Here is an 18,379-nt window from a genome sequence, read left to right as displayed (position 1 = left end):
GAAAAGAACACCTCTCTAACTGTTAAGCACGGGGGTGGATCGATCATGCTTTGGGTTTGTGTTGCAGCCAGTGGCACGGGGAACATTTACTGGTAGAGGGAAGTGGGAGGAGCCAAAGGAGAAATTATTAAGAGTAAGGACTAATTCCGCTAGATGGAGCAGAGTGGTGGTAGAGGGGAACTGGTTAGGTTTGGAAAAGAGGATGGCTTCTACAACAGGATAATGATCCTAAACACACCTCAAAATCCACAATGGACTACCTCAAGAGGTGCATGCTGAAGGTTTTGCCATGGCCCTCACAGTCCCCCGACCTAAACATCATTGAGAATCTGTGGATATACCTCAAAAGAGCAGTGCATGCAAGACAGCCCAAGAATCTTACAGAACTAGAAGCCTTTTGCAAGGAAGAATGGGCAAAAATCCCCCAAACAAGAATTGAAAGACTCTTATCTGGCTACAGAAAGCGTTTACAAGCTGTGATACTTGCCAAAGGGGGGTGTTACTAAATACTGACCATGCAGGGTGCTCAAACATTTACTTTGGGCCCTTTTCCGTTTTTGTTATTTTGAAACTGTAATAGATGGAAATAAAAAAAAGTAATCTTGCTTAAAATATTAAAGAAATGTGTCATCTTTAACCTTATGCCTTTTGGAAATCAGTTCATCTTTTACTCGGTTAGCTATACACAGTAACAGAAATTTTGACCGGGGTGCCCAAACTTTTGCATGCCACTGTAACATACAGGTAAAAATGATTACACAGTTGTGAACACTATATTAAGGCAGCCATCACTCATGAGCTGTTTTTCTTAAAAACTTGCAAACAACATTGTGAATCCAAAAATAAGTGACATCATCTAGATTAAATCAATTGTTCCAAGGCTATGGAGATTTTATGAGGAGACTAAGAAGAATGAACAAATTTACCCTGGCAACCTGCAAGTGATAGAAATACCTGTGGAAATCCAGCTACCTATTATCCATCTTTGATGATGGATTGCTCACTGGGACGTAAATCTGTAAATGATATACTACTACCTGGGCAACAAGTTAAATCTTCCAATCTCCATATGTAGTCGTCAGCAGCTAGTGAGTAGGGAAATATTTGTTGCAGAGTTAATGGGTACAGCAGGAACCACATCAATTGTCATTTTAAGCTTGCCACATATCCTGTGTGTGTGTGTATATCGCTAATCAAAAACAAATAAAACAACTTTTAACATGCAGGCACAATATACAGCCTCTTATTTATATTCTGAAAAGCACAGGGAACTCAAATGGAAACCAGTAGTTGCTGGTTGAAAACACAACTACTTATGACCAGATTATAGATGCAATTCATCTAGTCCAGAGGAAGTTGCTCAACCCGAAATACAAGTTACAACAATAAATGAGTAGTGCAAAAGAGGAATAATTAGGTATTGCTCATATGTTTCGGACCATTCAGAAATCTGACGGCTGAGGGAAAGAAACCGTTCCTAAAATGTTGAGTGTGGGACTTCAGGCTCCTGCATCTCCTCTCCAATGGTAGTAACAATGGTGAAAGTTCTTAATGCTGCTTTCTTAAAGCACCTCCTCTTGAAAATTCCCTTGATGATGGGGAGAGTCATGCCCAAGATAGGGCTGACTAAGTCTATATTCCTCCACAGTCCGTGCACCTTAGAGCAACCATACCAGGTAGTGATGCTAACAGTCAGAAGGTCTACTGAAATTTGTAGGAGTGTCTGGTGACATTCAAATCTCCTAAACTCCTAAAGAAGTAGAGCCACTGGCATGTCTTCTTTATGAATGTATAGTTATGATGGACCCAAGGTAGATCCTCTGAGATGTCGATGCCTATGAACTTGAAGCTGCTCACCCTTTCCACCACTAATCCCTCAATTTGGACTAGTATATATTCTCCTGACTTTCCTTCTTGAAGACCACAATCGATTCCTTAGTTGTGCTGACATTGTTGCTGAAACACCACTCAAAAAGCTGCTTTATTTCACCCCAGAATGCTTCCTTATCACCATCTGGAATTCTGCCAATAGCAATTGGCATCATCAGCAAATTTATCGATGGCATTTGAGCTTTGCCTAGCTACACAGTCATGAGTATAGAGCGAGTAGAGTAGTAGGCTAAGCATGCATCTTTGAAGTGTGTCAGTGTTGATCATCAATATGGAGGAGATTTTATTACTGATCCCCACTGACTGTGGTTTTCTGAGAAGGAAATCCAGGATCCAGTTGCAGAGAAGGTACAGAAGTCCAGGTCCTGATGTTTGATGAGTAGTAGTGAGGGGATGTTGGTGCTGAATGCCAATCAATAAACAGCAGCCTCTTTTGCTGTTGTCTTGGTGTTACAAAGCTGAGTGGAAAGCCAGTGAGACTGTATCAGTTGTAGACCTGTTGAAGAGGTAGGCAAATTGCAGCAGGTCCAGGTCCTTGCACAAGCAGGAATTAATTCCAGCTATGACCAAACTCTCCACACACTTCATCACAGAAGATATCAGATGATAATCATTGAGGCAGCTCACTCTGCATTTCTTGGGTACCTGTATGATTGATGCCCTTTTGAAGAAGGTGTGGACCTCTGACTGCAGCAGAGGCAGTTTGAAGATGTCCTTGAATACTCTGGCTAGTTGGTTGGCAATGATTTTCAGTATCCTGCCAGGTCAATGCATTCTGTGACGCAATCTCTGTAACTCCTGTAACCTCTGTAATCAAATAGCAAGCAGATGCCATTTATATTTTCTAAAGCAAGAAGGAAGTCCTAAACTTCCTACAAAAATTAAGTAGCATTTGCATGGAGAGACAGAAATTTCAGTTTATAGCCCAAAAAGAACCTGCCAAATTTTGAAAAATGTCAAAAGAAAAAATACAATTGAAACAGGGACTTTGGAATGTAAAGTCAGAGAATAATTGTGGAACTTATTTTACTCACAAAGTTTATTTCATTCACAATAGCCTTTGGTGCTCCTTTTGCACCTGTACTTAACCATTTCAAACTTCTACCTATAATAACATTACGTGATTCTTTACCCCATTTTAGTAACTCAATAATAAAGCAATATGAAAGTATTACACTCTCAGTGACTTTGGGTGCATCTTGAATTATATATTTTTTTCCATTTTCCAGCAACATCTGAAACAAATGCCCCAAAATTTATTATATCAATTTTTGCAAGGTGCAAAATAACTTCAACACTGTTCAAAAGAAATATTTGCACTAGAGTTTAATAATGGGCCAGATTTGTTACATCAAGGTGTATCAACTTATTTGCCAGGAGTTTGACCCAGTAACAAAGGAACCATGGTATATAATTCCAACTCAGGATGATATTTTGCTTGTAGGGCAGGGGTCCCCAAACTTTTTTGCACTGTGAACCGGTTTAATATTGAATATATTCTTGTGGACCTGTTCAAGTAGGGTTAAAGTCACTTCAACATGTCTTTTACAGTTAGGGTTGCCAACTTTCTCACTCCCAAATAAAGGACAAAAGTAGCAGTCAAATCACGGGACACTTTACCCGAAGAAAGACTACCATGACCATGAAGCCTTGTGCGGGCACCTGTGTGCGCATGAGTGACGTGCGCATGTGATGTATGCATGCGCATACGTGCCGATATTTTCCCCCCACAAATCAGTTTTGCCTTCATCCTCCTGACTATACTTTACATAAATTATTTCTCCTTTATATAGGCTGTGTATTTATCATATCGTTCCTGCTTTTATTATATGTTAGTGTTATTTATTTTTGGTTTTATGTGTTATTTGGTATGATTTGTTAGGTTATTTTTTGGGTCTGGGAATGCTCAAAAATGTTTCCCATATAAATTAATGGTAATTGCTTCTTTGCTTTATGCCATTTCGGCATGAAAGGTTTCATAGGAACGCTCTACCTTAGCGGGGGAAATACGGGACAAGGGCGATCTCGTGTGGTACAAACTAATTTAGCCCATTATACGGGATGTCCTGGCAAATTTGGGACAGCTGGCAACCCTATCATCAAGTTCAACAGTGCGTGACAGGGAATGAGGAAAGGTGCAGCTGACTCATATTGTTTCCTCACAGCCCGGTAGCACATGCTTTGCGGCCCGGTGGTTGGGGACTGCTGTTGTAGGGGATCTTGGAGACAGTAGTGTTGACACAAATCTCATGAGTTTGTAACATTTAGTACTAAAAGACATGATAATATGTGTAGCAAAAAAACTATATTATTCTACAGTTTTTGAATAAAAGGTTAATTATTAAACATATTAGATTAATTAGATTAGATTATGAAGACACTCAGTCCTCATTTATTGTCATTTAGAAATGCATGCATTCAAAATGATACAATGTTCCTCCAGAAAGATATCACAGAAACACAGGACAAGCCAAGGCTAAAACTGACAAAACCACATAATTATCAAATATAGTTACAACAGTGCAAAGCAATACCGTAATTTGATAAAGAGCAGATCATGGGCAGGGTAAAAAAAAGTCTCAAGTCCCGATAGCCCCATCATCTCACGCAGACAGAAGCGCTTCAAACTTGCCGATGCATTGGAAACACCCGACCGCAGCTGACTCTGAGTCCATCTGAAAACTTCGAGCCTCCGACCAGCCCTCCAACACCGAGCACCGAGCACCATCTCTGCCAAGCACTTTGACCCCGCCCTGGCCGCCGAGCAACAAGCAAAGCTGAGGACTCGGGGCCTTTCCCTCCGGAGATTCTGGATAGAATTTGAAGAGATGACTAAAAATAATTGTGTTGAAAATTCATACAACATGCTCAAGTGAACTGGCTTCACAGCATTCATTCCTTAAACAGTGAAGTCTGAATGTTCCAACAATTAATTGATAAATGTTTGAAAAGTAATCTTTACTTTATTGATAGCCTGACTGATTCCTTCTTGCTTTACTGCTTTTATTCCAGATCTCTTCAAACCCAGCGACAAACTCTGACCATTTTGTGTTAAAGTTAATTCCTCCCGGGAGAGGGGAGAAGATGGTGGCGCGACGACAGCGCGCGTGACCACTTTGGTGACGAATATCTGTTATTTCTCAGGTAGGGGACCGTGCACAATCCTGATTTGATGGAGACAGATGTGAGAGCAGAGTGGAACATCTGGAAAACTTCTGAAATACCTGCTTTGCTACCGCTGCTACTGTGTGGTAACCAGAATCTCTGGAGTTGAAGGCCCCGAAATCCTCGGGTTTGCGTGTTTCAGCGGCTGGGGAGAGGTCGTAGGTGCTCGGCAGAGGATGGCGCTCGGGAGGCTGTTTCGGAGAGGCTGCTCGGAAGCTCAGAGTTTTCAGACGGAAGGACTCAGGGTCGGCTGCTTCATAGGTATCGGCAGGTTGACGGTGCCTGGAGGTTTATGGCAGGGAGTTTCTCCCTTTTGCCACCTGCTATCGGGGACTCGGGAGTTGATCGACTCGGGACTTTGAGACTTCTTTTTACTGTGCCTATGGTCTGTTCTTTATCAAATTACGGTATTGCTTTGCACTGCTGTAACTACATGTTCTAATTATGTGGTTCTGTCAGTGTTAGTCTTTGGTCTGTCTTGTCTTCCGTGATATTACTCTGGAGAAACATTGTATCATTTCTTAGTGCATGTATGCATTTCTAAATGACAATAAAAGAGGACTGAGTGTTCTCATAATCTAAAAATTTGAGTAACTGGTAATTAAAAATCTAAATTAACAAACGATAACATTGACCATTGATCAAGTATGAAGTTTTCCTTCAGCAGATTGTATATTTTGTTCTGATATCCTCTTGCATAACATTGCTCTGTTTGGAGAATGAAGCTGACTAAATAGAAAATATCTAATGTGGTCTTCAAATACTTTTTTTTATCTGTAAACACAGGAGATTCTCCAGATGCTGAAAATCCAGGGTAAGCCACAAAAAATGCTGGAGGAACTCAACAGGTCAGGTAGCACCAATGGAGGGGATTAAACAGCCAACATTTCAGGCAGAGACCCTTCATTGGGACTCACCTTGCGTGTGTTACGAAGGGTTCAAAATGTTAGCTTCACAGAACACCTAAAATGAAGTCCAAAAACAAAATAATGCAGAATCTAGAAATCTAAAATGTTAAAAAAACACCAGGTAGGCAGCAGTTATGGGCAAAGTGACAGGAGGTCTGGGAAGTTATTTCATTGCTGGTTCAGAGAAAGGAATAAAATGTCAATGTTTTAAGCTGGAGACCCTTCATCAGGAATAAACTTTTATTCATGGAGGGCTGTGAAAATGCCCTAAATCAATCACCAACTATTTTTATAAAAGAAATTTTACAAGACAAAACCACAAGAGCTCCATAATTGAACCAAGAACCTCTCAAATAACATGAATCTATAAATTCCACATCTCCAACGATGGTCCAATTTTTCTCTTTTCCTGAACAGATGTTGACTAGTTCCCACTTTTATTGTAATATGAATCAAAACATATTAAAAAAAGAGCAGTAAAATGCTTATTTCATCCACAACTAGTAAAATCTGACAGTATTATTTGATTTGTTGAAAATGTAAGAAGAAAACTAGGTATTGTCCCATTGCTTTAAAAAAAAAGATATCACCTTTTTGCAAAGTCCGAACTGGTTTTTGGGATTTCCTAAATGACAACAGAGATGGTGTTATACTTTGAACTTGAAAGATATTGAATAAATGTGCAGCCTTCATTCCAAATAAGGACTTCCCTGTCACCTTAAAAATGCCTTTATTGAAAATTGCAGGAGGAAGCATGAAGGCTATTTTAAAATTCTATTACCACTAAAGAGTTGAATAAAAGGAAAATCTGTTGGAAGTCTACAGGACGTTATTTAGAACTGAAACAGAAAGATCGATGAGCTTTGTGGTTAGCAAAACCTTCATCAGATGCCCTAGGACCAAGAATCCAACAGGTTCTTTCTAAGCAGTATTTTTAGCATTCATAAATGTTTGCTTTAAATCAACAGGCAACAAATGTTGTGGAACTACTGTTTCACATTGAGTTATTAACAAACAAATATTATGTATCCATGATCATTGTGATCCATCTATGCTATTAGGCATGTCAGAGAGAAATACTTGTTTTCTTTGAACTCAATGTCACTACCTGCTTATCTGTATATTTAACCTGTGTAAAGATGAGTCACAAATATAACAAGTTCATAAATAAGATGAACATGGCTTTAAATGGCAAATTAGAACATTATTTTGCATTCTTTTTAGAGCATTTACAGCATGTGTGCTACATATTGTTAAATATTCAAATTTTGGTACATTCTTCTGCATTGAGAACCCAATCAAAATTATTTAGTTGGCAGAGAAAAAATCCATGTCATCTCATTTACCTGCCATCTAACTCTTCTGACTCACTTTTATATATTTCAAAATCCAAGATCCAGAGCTCTAAACTAAGTCCAATATATTTAAAGCTTTTACTGTAAACCTTTATTTTCAAGTTGTTGTGGTGCTAAAAACATCTGCATCAAGTTCATGAGTTTGTTTTCCTCATAGAACAAAAACAGCTTGCTCCTGAGAGTTATGAATGATTGTACTATAAGGATCATAATAGGAACACACATGCAGAATTAGGCTGTTTAGGCCTTTTGTCATTCTCACTGTTTGATAAGGTTCTCTATTCCAAAGTTCATTTTCAGTGATTGTTTTAATCTTGTTACTTTAATTAAAAGATTATTTAATATGAAATATATTATTAAATGAAATAGTGCTAACAGTTAAGAACATGGTCTTGCCATAAATACTGCTTCACTTTTTAAAATGTGAGCATTTCCATTTCTTTAACAGTTTCTTAACCATCCCACAGCAAATGAGATCCAAGACACCACAGCTTCAAATCTCTGTTGGTTTAAATAAATACAAAGATTTATCCTGTCTTGGATCAACACAGAGGCTCAGTACTTAACTGAAATAAAATGGGTGTTCACCAATGGATGACTGTCCAGAGATCTTCACATTTCAGCTATTACACATCTGGTCCAACATTCAATCTCTCTTTTTTTTTGACGCCATCACATTCCTTCCCTTTTGTTCCCCCTGTCTACTGCCTCGTTTTCCTGCAATTAATAACTTCTTTTATCTCTAACTTTCCCTAGTTCTAATGAAAGACAAACTACTAAAATTTATTCTCTCAAAAGCTGTGTAGTTTCACACTTCAGATTATTTCAGATTTCCAGTATCTGCAATATTTACATTTGGAATTAGCTCTTCCCTTGTGATGCTTCAAAACTTTTTAATCTAAAAGAATTCTGTCTGATTCTGTACTGTTCATTCTTAACACTTAGCCTCGGTAATTTCTCTGTCTTTCAGTTTTCCACATTCAGTGATACTACCTCACTCTTCAGTTTTATACCGTTGCTCCCAACAAGCAACTCTAATAGCATACATCCCCACATCTACTTATGCCATTCATTTGTCCAACTCTGCACTCTTTTATATTTCAATCAAAAGTGGAGACCAACTTTTCAGTGTCCTTGACCCAGACTCATGAATAACATGTAAGCACTTTGCTTCTTCCATGGCCAGCTTTAAAAGAACTTTCAAAACCTGTTTTATTGATGATGCTTTCAGCCACCTCTCTTCCACTTTTCTTCAATGCTTTGTGTCTTTTTCTCTTCTCTCAACAAATATAATACATTTTCTACATTGAAGTTACTACATGTATCTGCTGTAAAGCTGGCATCTTTATGAGCTTCAGCTTTGAACTTTGGGTTCCAGACATTGCCACAGAAAGCAGGCCTTAACAGACATTGTCAGGAGTGTGAGCAGCTCAGCTTGTAGGCAGATGAAAGTTCTGACCAAGGTGCTCACAGAAGACCAGTCAGGGTGCAGAATGAGGTGATGGTGGAGACAGCGTAGTCTTGAGACAAATGTTGTTCTCTTCAGATGTAACTGGATGTCTTGAAGATTCTGTTGCTTTACCAGTGTCAGAAGTAAAATCATCTTTTTGCACTGGAAAAAACTTGCAGTGGGAGTGCTTGGACACAGGGGACGTGGTCCACATCAGAAATAGCAACATAGATAAAACTAGAAAGATGATTCTGCTGTGTGACAGAAATTGCCTATCCAAGGAAATGAGTATTCAGGTGACTTGAAAGCTTATGTAGCACCACCTCTGGAAATATAAACTACTAATAGTAAGCAATGCATGAAAAAGGCTGAGGAAATAGGTTTTCAGCATTAATTCATCTGCTAAATTCAAAGATAATTGTGGAAAAGACTAAAATACTGTATGATAGTGATATTTTCCCTAGGCTCTTGAAAAATAATAATACTTGCATTGTGATTGAGGATAATGTAAAGTGGAGGTTGTGAAATTATATAACCAATTGTCTTCTAGGATAATTATCTGGCTGTTTGGAACATGTGTGGGTGCACATACAAAATATATTTCTAAAGAAGATCAGGAAAACATATCTAAGTATAAGTGGGTTGGTAACCTCCTCGTAAGAATGCTGTGTACTTGTCTGTGAACAGTTCTATTTGAAGGAAACTATATTTTGTTACCTATCCACTTTTGATGCATTAGACTCAAGGAGGTAAAACTTCTGAAATCATTGGTAAGATTGTGTAGAGGCAAAAGAATGCTTATGCCATATGACATGCCTGGCCTGATAATGTGATAGCATTGCACATGCAAGAAGGTAACTGGCTTGCAGTAATGCATTGTGAATTGCACTGAAAGATGGGATTTGGGCATGGAACTGTTACTTGAAGACAGTACAATGAGAAAAGATTCATGAGACAAAACAGAGTAAGAGAGTATTTTATGTTACCAAGGCACTGCCTCACCCTGCAGAGACTTTGATTGTTTGATTGTTTTCATAATTGCACCAATTGGAAGGATATAGCGGAAAATGAAAGGAAAAAGAAATTGTGCTAAAATGTAGTTTCTGCCCGAGGAGGACTTGTGATAATACAATGATAATTATCGATAATTATCCATGGGATGGATAGAACTTAAAGGACTACTATGGAATTTATGTCCAAGATATAAACGGGAGTATCTAAAATCAGAAAGGGCTAACCAGGTCTTTCACAGTAAGGAATGTTTCATGGAAAAGAGAATTACAATTTGATAGAATTTTGTCTTCAATTCGAGAGTGATACAGAGCACACAGAAACAGACTCTTGAAATAAACAGAGCCAGTTATGCAGGTAAATTGTCTACATTAGCTAAGAGAAATTAGATTTAGAGGTTTTACAAGCATTCAAGGAACTATTTCAAGATCTTCATCAAATGAACATTCTATTAAGAAGAAAAACTCCACAAAAAAGGAGGGACTAACTAAAGAGATACTAGATCAGGGATGGCCAACCTATGGCACATGCACCAAAAATGGCTCATTGGATGATTAGAAGTGGTGCATTGTACCCCAGTGATAATAATAAAAAAGTAAGCCTACTCATGCAAAAAGTATTAACCAAAAACCGATTTGTAGAGAAAAAAATCTATAACAGGAATTCAAGTAGCTTAGAACTAGAAATGATGTTACTGAAAATAAATCTAAAATTTAGCAACTATTTTTAGCGTTTTTATTATTTTGTGCACACCTTTTGGCGAATGTTATCTTCTTTCACATTAATCTGTTCTCAATTTTTAAAAAAGTGTTCAATGAGTCAAACTAGGAAGGAAGGACTTTGTTCTGCAGTTGTTCCATAACTGTTCAATACATGTTTGATACTTGTTTGATCCTGAGGCGCCAGGCGTCTGCACCAGCGATGCGTCGCAGGTTTTTGCCAGTCAGTTTACAATTGACACTCGTGCGCTACGGAGTTATGCTTTGTTTGTCCTTTGTGAACATTTGCAGTTTTGTACTTTTTTGAAAATTAAGCCTTGTTTTTACATTCAGTGACCCATCACAGTGCAAAAGAAAATGAGCAAAAGAAAAGCAGAAAGTGATAGTAAGCGTGAATTCAATGAAGAGTGGGAAAATGAGTTCTTATTTATAGCAGGTCCGTCAGGAAAACGGTTGCGCATTGTTTGTGAAAACACTTTCTCACATAATAGAAGACAATATCTTAATAGAAACTATAAAACACAACATCAGACTGAAATAGAAGGAAAACTGAAGCTAGTGCTTGCGTCTGAGTTACAGAAAGAATATGTGATTAAGAAAAAGGAAGAAATCAAAAGAAGACAAAATATTTGTTAAAAGTCTCACTAAGGTAAGTAATGTTTATCTTGGTTTTATATTAAATCCATATATCATGTAAAATGCTAATTATGTCTATATTAACATATTTTTACAAGAATTGAATGGGGGGTACAAGAGTTGTATGGCGCATCTGAACTCGTGCGTGAAAAAATTGACGCATGGAATGTAAAAGGTTGGCCACCCCTATACTAGATCAAAACTTATAATGTGGCCCATAAAAATAATAAGCTTGAGGATTAGGAGTAAAAGCAAAAGACAAAAGCTGATTAAAAGCAAGAAGTCAAATTATTAAATCAATTACAAAAAAAAGACCATGAAAAAGCCTATAATACTAAAAATGAAGAGAATATTAAAAAAGAATTGTGTCCAGAGAGACAAGGCATATTGAAATTTCCCTGCAAAATTTTTACTTAATTTTTTTGAAATTTTGATTTATACCTACAAGTATTTGCTAAACTAACAGGGGTGAAACAAGAAGTTGCTAATAATCCCTTAATCATATGTTTGAACCTGCTGCATCTAAGGTTAAACAATAACGTTTCCATCCAACCCAGTCAGCCCAGTCAATGAAAGGCAGTGTGAAGCTGGATCGTGTAGTCCCAGTTTGATCCCAACATTGTGATGAGTGACTTTATCTTTTCTAGAGTAGCAGTGCAAAAGAAACCAAATTCAATAAATGTTCTTTTTTTCCCCTGTGGTTCTCACTGCCTTATGTACAATCGTGACTGTTGAATGTGTTGTTTTTTCTATGGTTGAAAAGTCTGATGACAATTATTATCTGGGCTCATGAATGAAAAATGACTGCTTGGGCAGATATCAGAAGATGAATTACACAGTTAAGGAAAAGAGAAAAAGTTAGAAGTAAAAGTCAAACACAAGTAGGCAGATAGCAACTGATTGGAGTTTCTATAATTTTCTAGTGCAAGCAGACAGCATTTGAGGGAAGCAAACACAAAATGCTGGAGAAATTCAGCAGGTGAGGCAGCAACTATTGAGAGGAATAAACAGTGATATTTCAGGCTGAGACCCTTCATCACCCTGAAATGTCACTGCTTATTCTTCTCCATAGATGCTGCCTGGCCTGTTGAGGTCCTCCAGCTTTTGTATGTGTTACTCTGGATTTCTAGCATCTGTGGAATCGCTTGTATTTACAAGTGTGAGGGATAAGGCTTAATATAACTCAGATAGATAAATAGATGTCTAGATACTGTATTAATCCTGAAGGAAATTACAAGTGCACAGGTATACAAATATTACAAGTGAAGTAAAAAAGAATAAAAATACAAGTTACCATAAAAATAAGATGTACAAAATTTACAAGTCAAGATTACTGGGTTACAAGATTTCCAAGTTCACACGGATAACATGGTAGTGCAAGGATTACTGTAACATTATGTGGTAATGGTTGCACATTCACACCGTCCAGATAAGAAGTGATGGTAGTATTGTACAGTATTGCACTGGGTGTTCATGATAGTGGGGTGTAGTAAACAGAGCTTAAACAGAGCTCTAGTAAACAGAGGTAAATAATGGTCTAACGGGGAGGGAAGTCATCACTTCCCTGGCAAGAGGTTGACTCATTATAGAGCCTAATGGCTGAAGGTAAGAATGACCTCATATAGCGCTCTTCGGAGCAGCGCAGTTGTCTTAGTCTATTACTGAAAGAGCTCCTCTGGTCAGCAAAGAATGAGAAACACAGTCCAGACATGCCAGGTTTTTTTGGAGGGTCCTCTGTTCTACTAAAGCCTCCACCATGTCTAGTGATACAGGTTAACCCTTGAACACATTATTGAGGGCTGCTGTTTTGATGGAGATAGTATCTTCTGTAAACTCGTTAAAATAGGGCAATGCATATTAAAGGAGAGAGTTTGAAAAGACCAAAACCATTTTGCAATATTCAAGATTGTTCAATGTCATTTCCAGTCCACAAGTGTAAAGGAGAACAAAATGATGGTTATTTTGAAACAATTGTTTATTGAAATTGTTATTGTGAAAGAGATACAAGGCTGGAGAAGGGGGAATCTAATAAAGAGAAGTCAGAAGGACATGAAAGAATGAAAAGGGGGAGGAGCACCAGAAGGAATTGATGGGTAGACAAGGAGATCAGGTGAGAGAGGGAAAAGGGAATGGCACTGGTGGAAGAGGTGGTGGTGCATTACTGGAAGTTCGAGAAATTGATGTTCATGCCATAAGGTTGGAGGCTCCCCAGATGGAATATAAGGTGTTGCTCCTCCAACCTGAGTATGGCCTCATTGCAACAGTAGATGACATGTCAGAACAGGAATAGGAAATGCAATTAAAATTGGAGGTTATTGGGAGATCCCACTGTTTCTGGCAAATGGAGCACAGGTGCTCGGTGAAGCTGTCTTCCAATCTACGTCTGGTCTCACTGATATACAGGAGGCCTCATCGGGAGCACTGGGCACAGTATATGACCCCAACAGATTCACAGGTGAAGTGTCAACTCACCTGGAAGGACTGTCTGGGGCCTGGAATGGTAGTGAGGGAGGAGGTGTAGGTGCAGGTGTAGCACTTCATTCACTTGCAAGGATAAGTGCCAGGAAGTAGATCAGTGAGAAGGGACAAATGGACAAGGGTGTCACGTGGGAATTAATCCCTGCGCAAAGCAGAAAATGGGGGTGGAGGGATAGACGTGCTTGGTGGTAGGATTCTGTTAGAGAGGGCAGAAGTTACAGTGAATTATGTGCTGGACGCGGAGCCTGGTGGGGTGGTAAGTGATGTGACAAGAATACACATAGATTAAGATGTAGCTGGCCTGGTCTGGCACCAGTGGAATCAGCAGTTGGTCTGCCACCTGTCTTCAGGAGAGAGAGAGAGATAAGAAAAACAATGGAGCAGTATTTTGGAGATGTTAATGAAGGAAGGAGAGCTGTCAAGATCGGCTCCCCCTTTGAACCCTGAACTGTTTGAAGTGATGGACAGGCGATACCCCAGCAGGGCGATAAAAAGGAACAGGTTCGCTAAGGCAGGATACACATGACACCTGAGGTAACAAGACCCTGGAAGCGATGCGTCTCTCACAAGTCGGTGGGAAGTACCGGGCCATAAACGCACAGGGTGGAAAGACATGATCGGCGGGAACCTGGTGTGTGACCACCCTTGCCTGGGTGCCAGGTTCACTGCAGGGAAACAATCGTATCTGGAAACGGAGGGGTCATGGTCGGTGACCTCAGATGACATCACAAAGGACTCGCCCGAAAGCTGACTGCGAAGGTCTGTGTGGAAGCTGTGTTGAATATTCATTCATTTTGCTCTCTCTCTCCTTCCCCCCACTGTCCATCGCCACGGCAGCGATTACTGCAAACTGAACTGAACTAAATTGAACTGAACTTTGCGTCACTTTGAAACTGGTCATTTACCCCTAGACAACAATAGAGCTTGGTTGATCCTGTTATCTGAATTCTGTGTACATGTATGTTTATCATTGCTGAACTGTTGCATTCATTATCCTTTTGATTAGAGTACTGTGTTGCTTGTTTCTTTAGTAAAACTTTCTTAGTTCTAGTAATCCAGACTCCAACTGAGTGATCCATTTCTGCTGGTTTGGCAACCCAGTTACGGGGTACGTAACATAAGTGGGATTCTCGTCCGCGATTTTGAACGCTAAATTTGGGATGGAGTAAATTGATTGGGTCAAAATTCCCAAAAGAAAGAAAAGACAAACAGCAGAAATGGAGGCTGAGGAAATTATAAAGGCGCCGACCTTGGAGGCATTAGAGGATGCCAGGAAATCGGAATTGGTAGCTGTGGCCAAACGGTTGAATCTTGCTAAGGGGAAGTCGACAATGAGGAGAGAGGAGATACACAGAGCTATCGTAGAGCACTATGTATCTAAAGGTGTGCTTCCCCAAGGCGAGCTGGAGGTGGTGTCTATTGAAAAACCTGCTGGAGACGCGGTACAGGTGCAGCTTGAAAAACTGAGACTCGAGCACAAGTTCTGGGTACGGCAGTTAGAACACGAAGAGAAGCAGTTAGAAAGGTGGGAGAAAGAGAGAGAGTTAGAAAGGCAGGAGAAAGAGAGAGAGTTAGAAAGGCAGGAGAAAGAGAGAGAGTTAGAAAGGCAGGAGAGAGAGAGAGAGACAGCTGGAGCGAGAGGAGAAACAGAGGGAAAGGGAATTCGAGCTGCAGAAGTTAAAGATAAGGGCAGAGCAGGGGCCCATGCCGAACCAAGGTGGAGGGTTCCGGGTGACCCAGGAGGTTAGGCTGGTTCCCCCATTTGACGATACCAACGTGGATCGGTACTTTCTGCATTTCGAAAAAGTGGCTATAAGTCAGGACTGGCCGAGGGGTAAGTGGGCTGTTTTGCTTCAGAGTGTACTGAAAGGAAAAGCCCAAGAAGCTTACTCAGCTTTGTCCGCGGAAGATGCCCAGAGGTATGAGGTGGTGAAAGAGGCCATCCTCAGGATTTATGAGTTGGTCCCGGAGGCATACCGGAAGAGGTTCCTGAATGCGAGGAAGCAGTGGGACTGCACGTATTTAGAGTTTGCCTGTGAGATGCAGACATATTGTGAGCGTTGGTGCGCCTCGAAGGGGGTAGAGGGGGATTATGACAGACTGCTACAGCTGATCCTGATTGAGCAGTTTAAAGGTTGTGTCCCTGAGGGTATGAGACCCTACCTAGATGAGAAAGAGGCAGCCACATTAGCCGCAACTGCTAAGTTAGCGGATGAGTATGCGTTGACGCATAAAATGAAGTTTGCCCCGAGTAAAGGCTACCAGAAGGGTAGTCAGGATGGCGGGGAGAGTCCGCCATCCAAGTGTAAAGAAGAACAAAATAATTGTTATTTTGAAACAATTGTTTATTGAAATTATTATTGTGAAAGAGATACAGGGCTGGAGAAGGGGGAATCTAATAAAGAGATGTCAGAAGGCCAGGAAAGAAAGAAAAGGGAGAAGAGCACCAGAAGGAAATGATGGATAGGCAAGGAAATAAGGTGAGAGAGGGATAAAGGGATGGGAAATTGTGGAGGGGCCAGTGGTGTATTACTGGATGTTCAAGAAATTGATGTTCGTTTCATCAGGTTGGAGGCTACACAGAATATAAGGTGTTGCTCCTCCAACCTGAGTATGGCCTCATTGTGACAGCAGAGGAGGCCATGGTTGATATGTTGGAACGGGAATAGGAAATGGAATTAAAATGGGTGGCTACTGGGAGATTCCACTGTTTCTGGTGGATGGAGGGCAGGTGCTTGGCGAAGCTGTCTCCCAGTCTACGTTTGGTCTTACTGATATACAGGATGCCACACCAAGAGCACCAGACATGGTAAATGACCCCAACAGACTCACAGGTGAAGTGTCACCTCACTTGGAAGGACTGTTTGGAGCCCTGAATGGTAGTGAGGGAGGAGGCGTAGGGGCAAATGTAGCACTTGTTCCGCTTGCAAGGATAAGTGCCAGGAAGGAGATCAGTGGAGAGGGACAAATGGACAAGGGTGTCACGTAGTAAGCAATCCTTGCAGAAAGCAGAAAGTTGAAACTTCAGCGAATTTCTAACTAAACCCCAATTTTTATCTGAACAAAATCAGTGCTTGCCAGGTAAATATTTCAACCTCACAAAAATATGACATCCAAGTGATTGAATGTTGAAGTGACAGTTCTTTGTCAAGGACAACTCAAATGAATACTTCAGGGTTTCTTTTTCATTTTTCTGAAAACAATATATTTCATATATTCCGTTATGGGGTTTTTCAAACTTTGCCTTCTCTCACTAGATTTTTCTTTGCTTCTTTTCTGAGAATGTTAACAGTTTACCAAGCAAAGCTGTTCTATTTCTTGTCATGCTGCATAAACCAATGATATGCTTATTGATAATACATAGCTGGGTCTGAATGTATGCACAAGCAATGCCTACACGGGAACGGATCTAAAACAATAGCACTGATAGCAGCAGTAAATTTTATACCAACTCTCTTTCTCAGAGCAATGATAATATTTGCACCATGACTGTTTTCCTGACTCTGATTTAATCATTTAGTAGAAATCAGGAATTATGTCTATAGATTTTCTTTGTTGTAATCTCCTCTATTCAGTGCAGAAAGAATACTGAACAGCAGAGAACGATTTCAGTAGATTAAGAATCTTGGATGTTTAAGTCAAAGAATGTAACACTTGGAATGTGTGCAGATCTGGAATTACCCTGACAGTTGTGCTTAAATAACGAGAACAGATGAACTCAAAAGCGAAGTAATCTTGTATGTTTTCACAATAACAGAGAGTGTCTACTTGAAGCGATGTTCTGACTTTTTGAAGAATTATGTAATGTAGTGTTCGGCTTTTTATGTAACAAGTATTACCAATTCTATTCCATTATTTCTAATTATTTTGTCTAAAAATGTTAATAGGAACATATTATTTTAAAAATGCTCAAAGAAGTCAGAGCAACCAAAGGTTTTGCTAAGAAGGATCTGCCTAGAAAGCATTGTCTGAATGCCTGATTTGGTGTGTTGTGCTTTGCCTCTGAAATTCAGTTCATGGTCAATAGATTGAATTTTGTCATGTGGACATTATTGCATAAATCAATTATTTAATCAATGACACACATTTAATCTAATTGTGTTCAACATGGTGGCTGGATTTTGGAGTCTAAATTCAATATGCTGATTTGGTATGTTGCTTTACTAACAACTCACAACTAGGGATGAAGTTTGAGATAATCCAGCATTGAAGATTCATTAAATCTAACCATAATTCAAATACTTTAACACCCTTTAATATCTTATCTCTGATTTTATTCCTTCTCTTTTCAGAATGTGGACTTCAGTAACAAGACCAACATCCGCTCTCTATCCTTAACTGGAGGTGATAAAGCAAACTAGGGTACAATGACTATCAGAGTACTGGTGGTTTATATAGCTATAGAAGGAACCAACTGTCCATCTTGATCTCAATAATAATCCAAGACCATAATGCTCCAGAAAGAGCCATCTGGATGAAGGTGCAGTGAAAAGCAAAACAGAGATAGTATTTGTCAGTGTGGAATGAAATACACTTGGAAATGGTAGGAAAATAAATTCAATGAAAATTGCTTTCCACAACCATGGGAGATGAGAACATTATTAAATCATTGCATTAAGATGGGGTGAGGATAAATGTGGTGAAGAAGCACAAACCAGACATTTTTTGAATAATTCAGGAAAGCAGTAAGCAACATGAATAACTTTGCATGGTCCTTTGCCTGAATTCAAGGACACTTTTGGATTGAGTCATAAAGAAAGCAAGACA

General features: G+C 39.5%; 1 protein-coding gene across 6 annotated transcripts in view; it reads right to left on the bottom strand.

Moving 5' to 3' along the window:
- Positions 1 to 18,379, bottom strand: part of tenm1 (teneurin transmembrane protein 1) — an 802,783-nt gene that overhangs the window by 558,805 nt on the left and 225,599 nt on the right. Inside the window, exon 4 of one of the 6 annotated variants that reach the window (XM_072271300.1) lies at positions 2,518 to 2,535. The exons of the other annotated variants lie outside the window; for them this stretch is intronic. Within the exon in view, the coding sequence (XP_072127401.1) occupies positions 2,518 to 2,535 (18 nt within the window). The remainder of the gene's footprint in view (positions 1 to 2,517; positions 2,536 to 18,379) is intronic. 6 annotated transcript variants of the gene reach the window in all.

Source organism: Mobula birostris, chromosome 10 (assembly GCF_030028105.1).
Source record: "Mobula birostris isolate sMobBir1 chromosome 10, sMobBir1.hap1, whole genome shotgun sequence".
Taxonomy (NCBI): domain Eukaryota; kingdom Metazoa; phylum Chordata; class Chondrichthyes; order Myliobatiformes; family Myliobatidae; genus Mobula; species Mobula birostris.
This window is presented reverse-complemented; position numbering and strand designations above follow the sequence as displayed.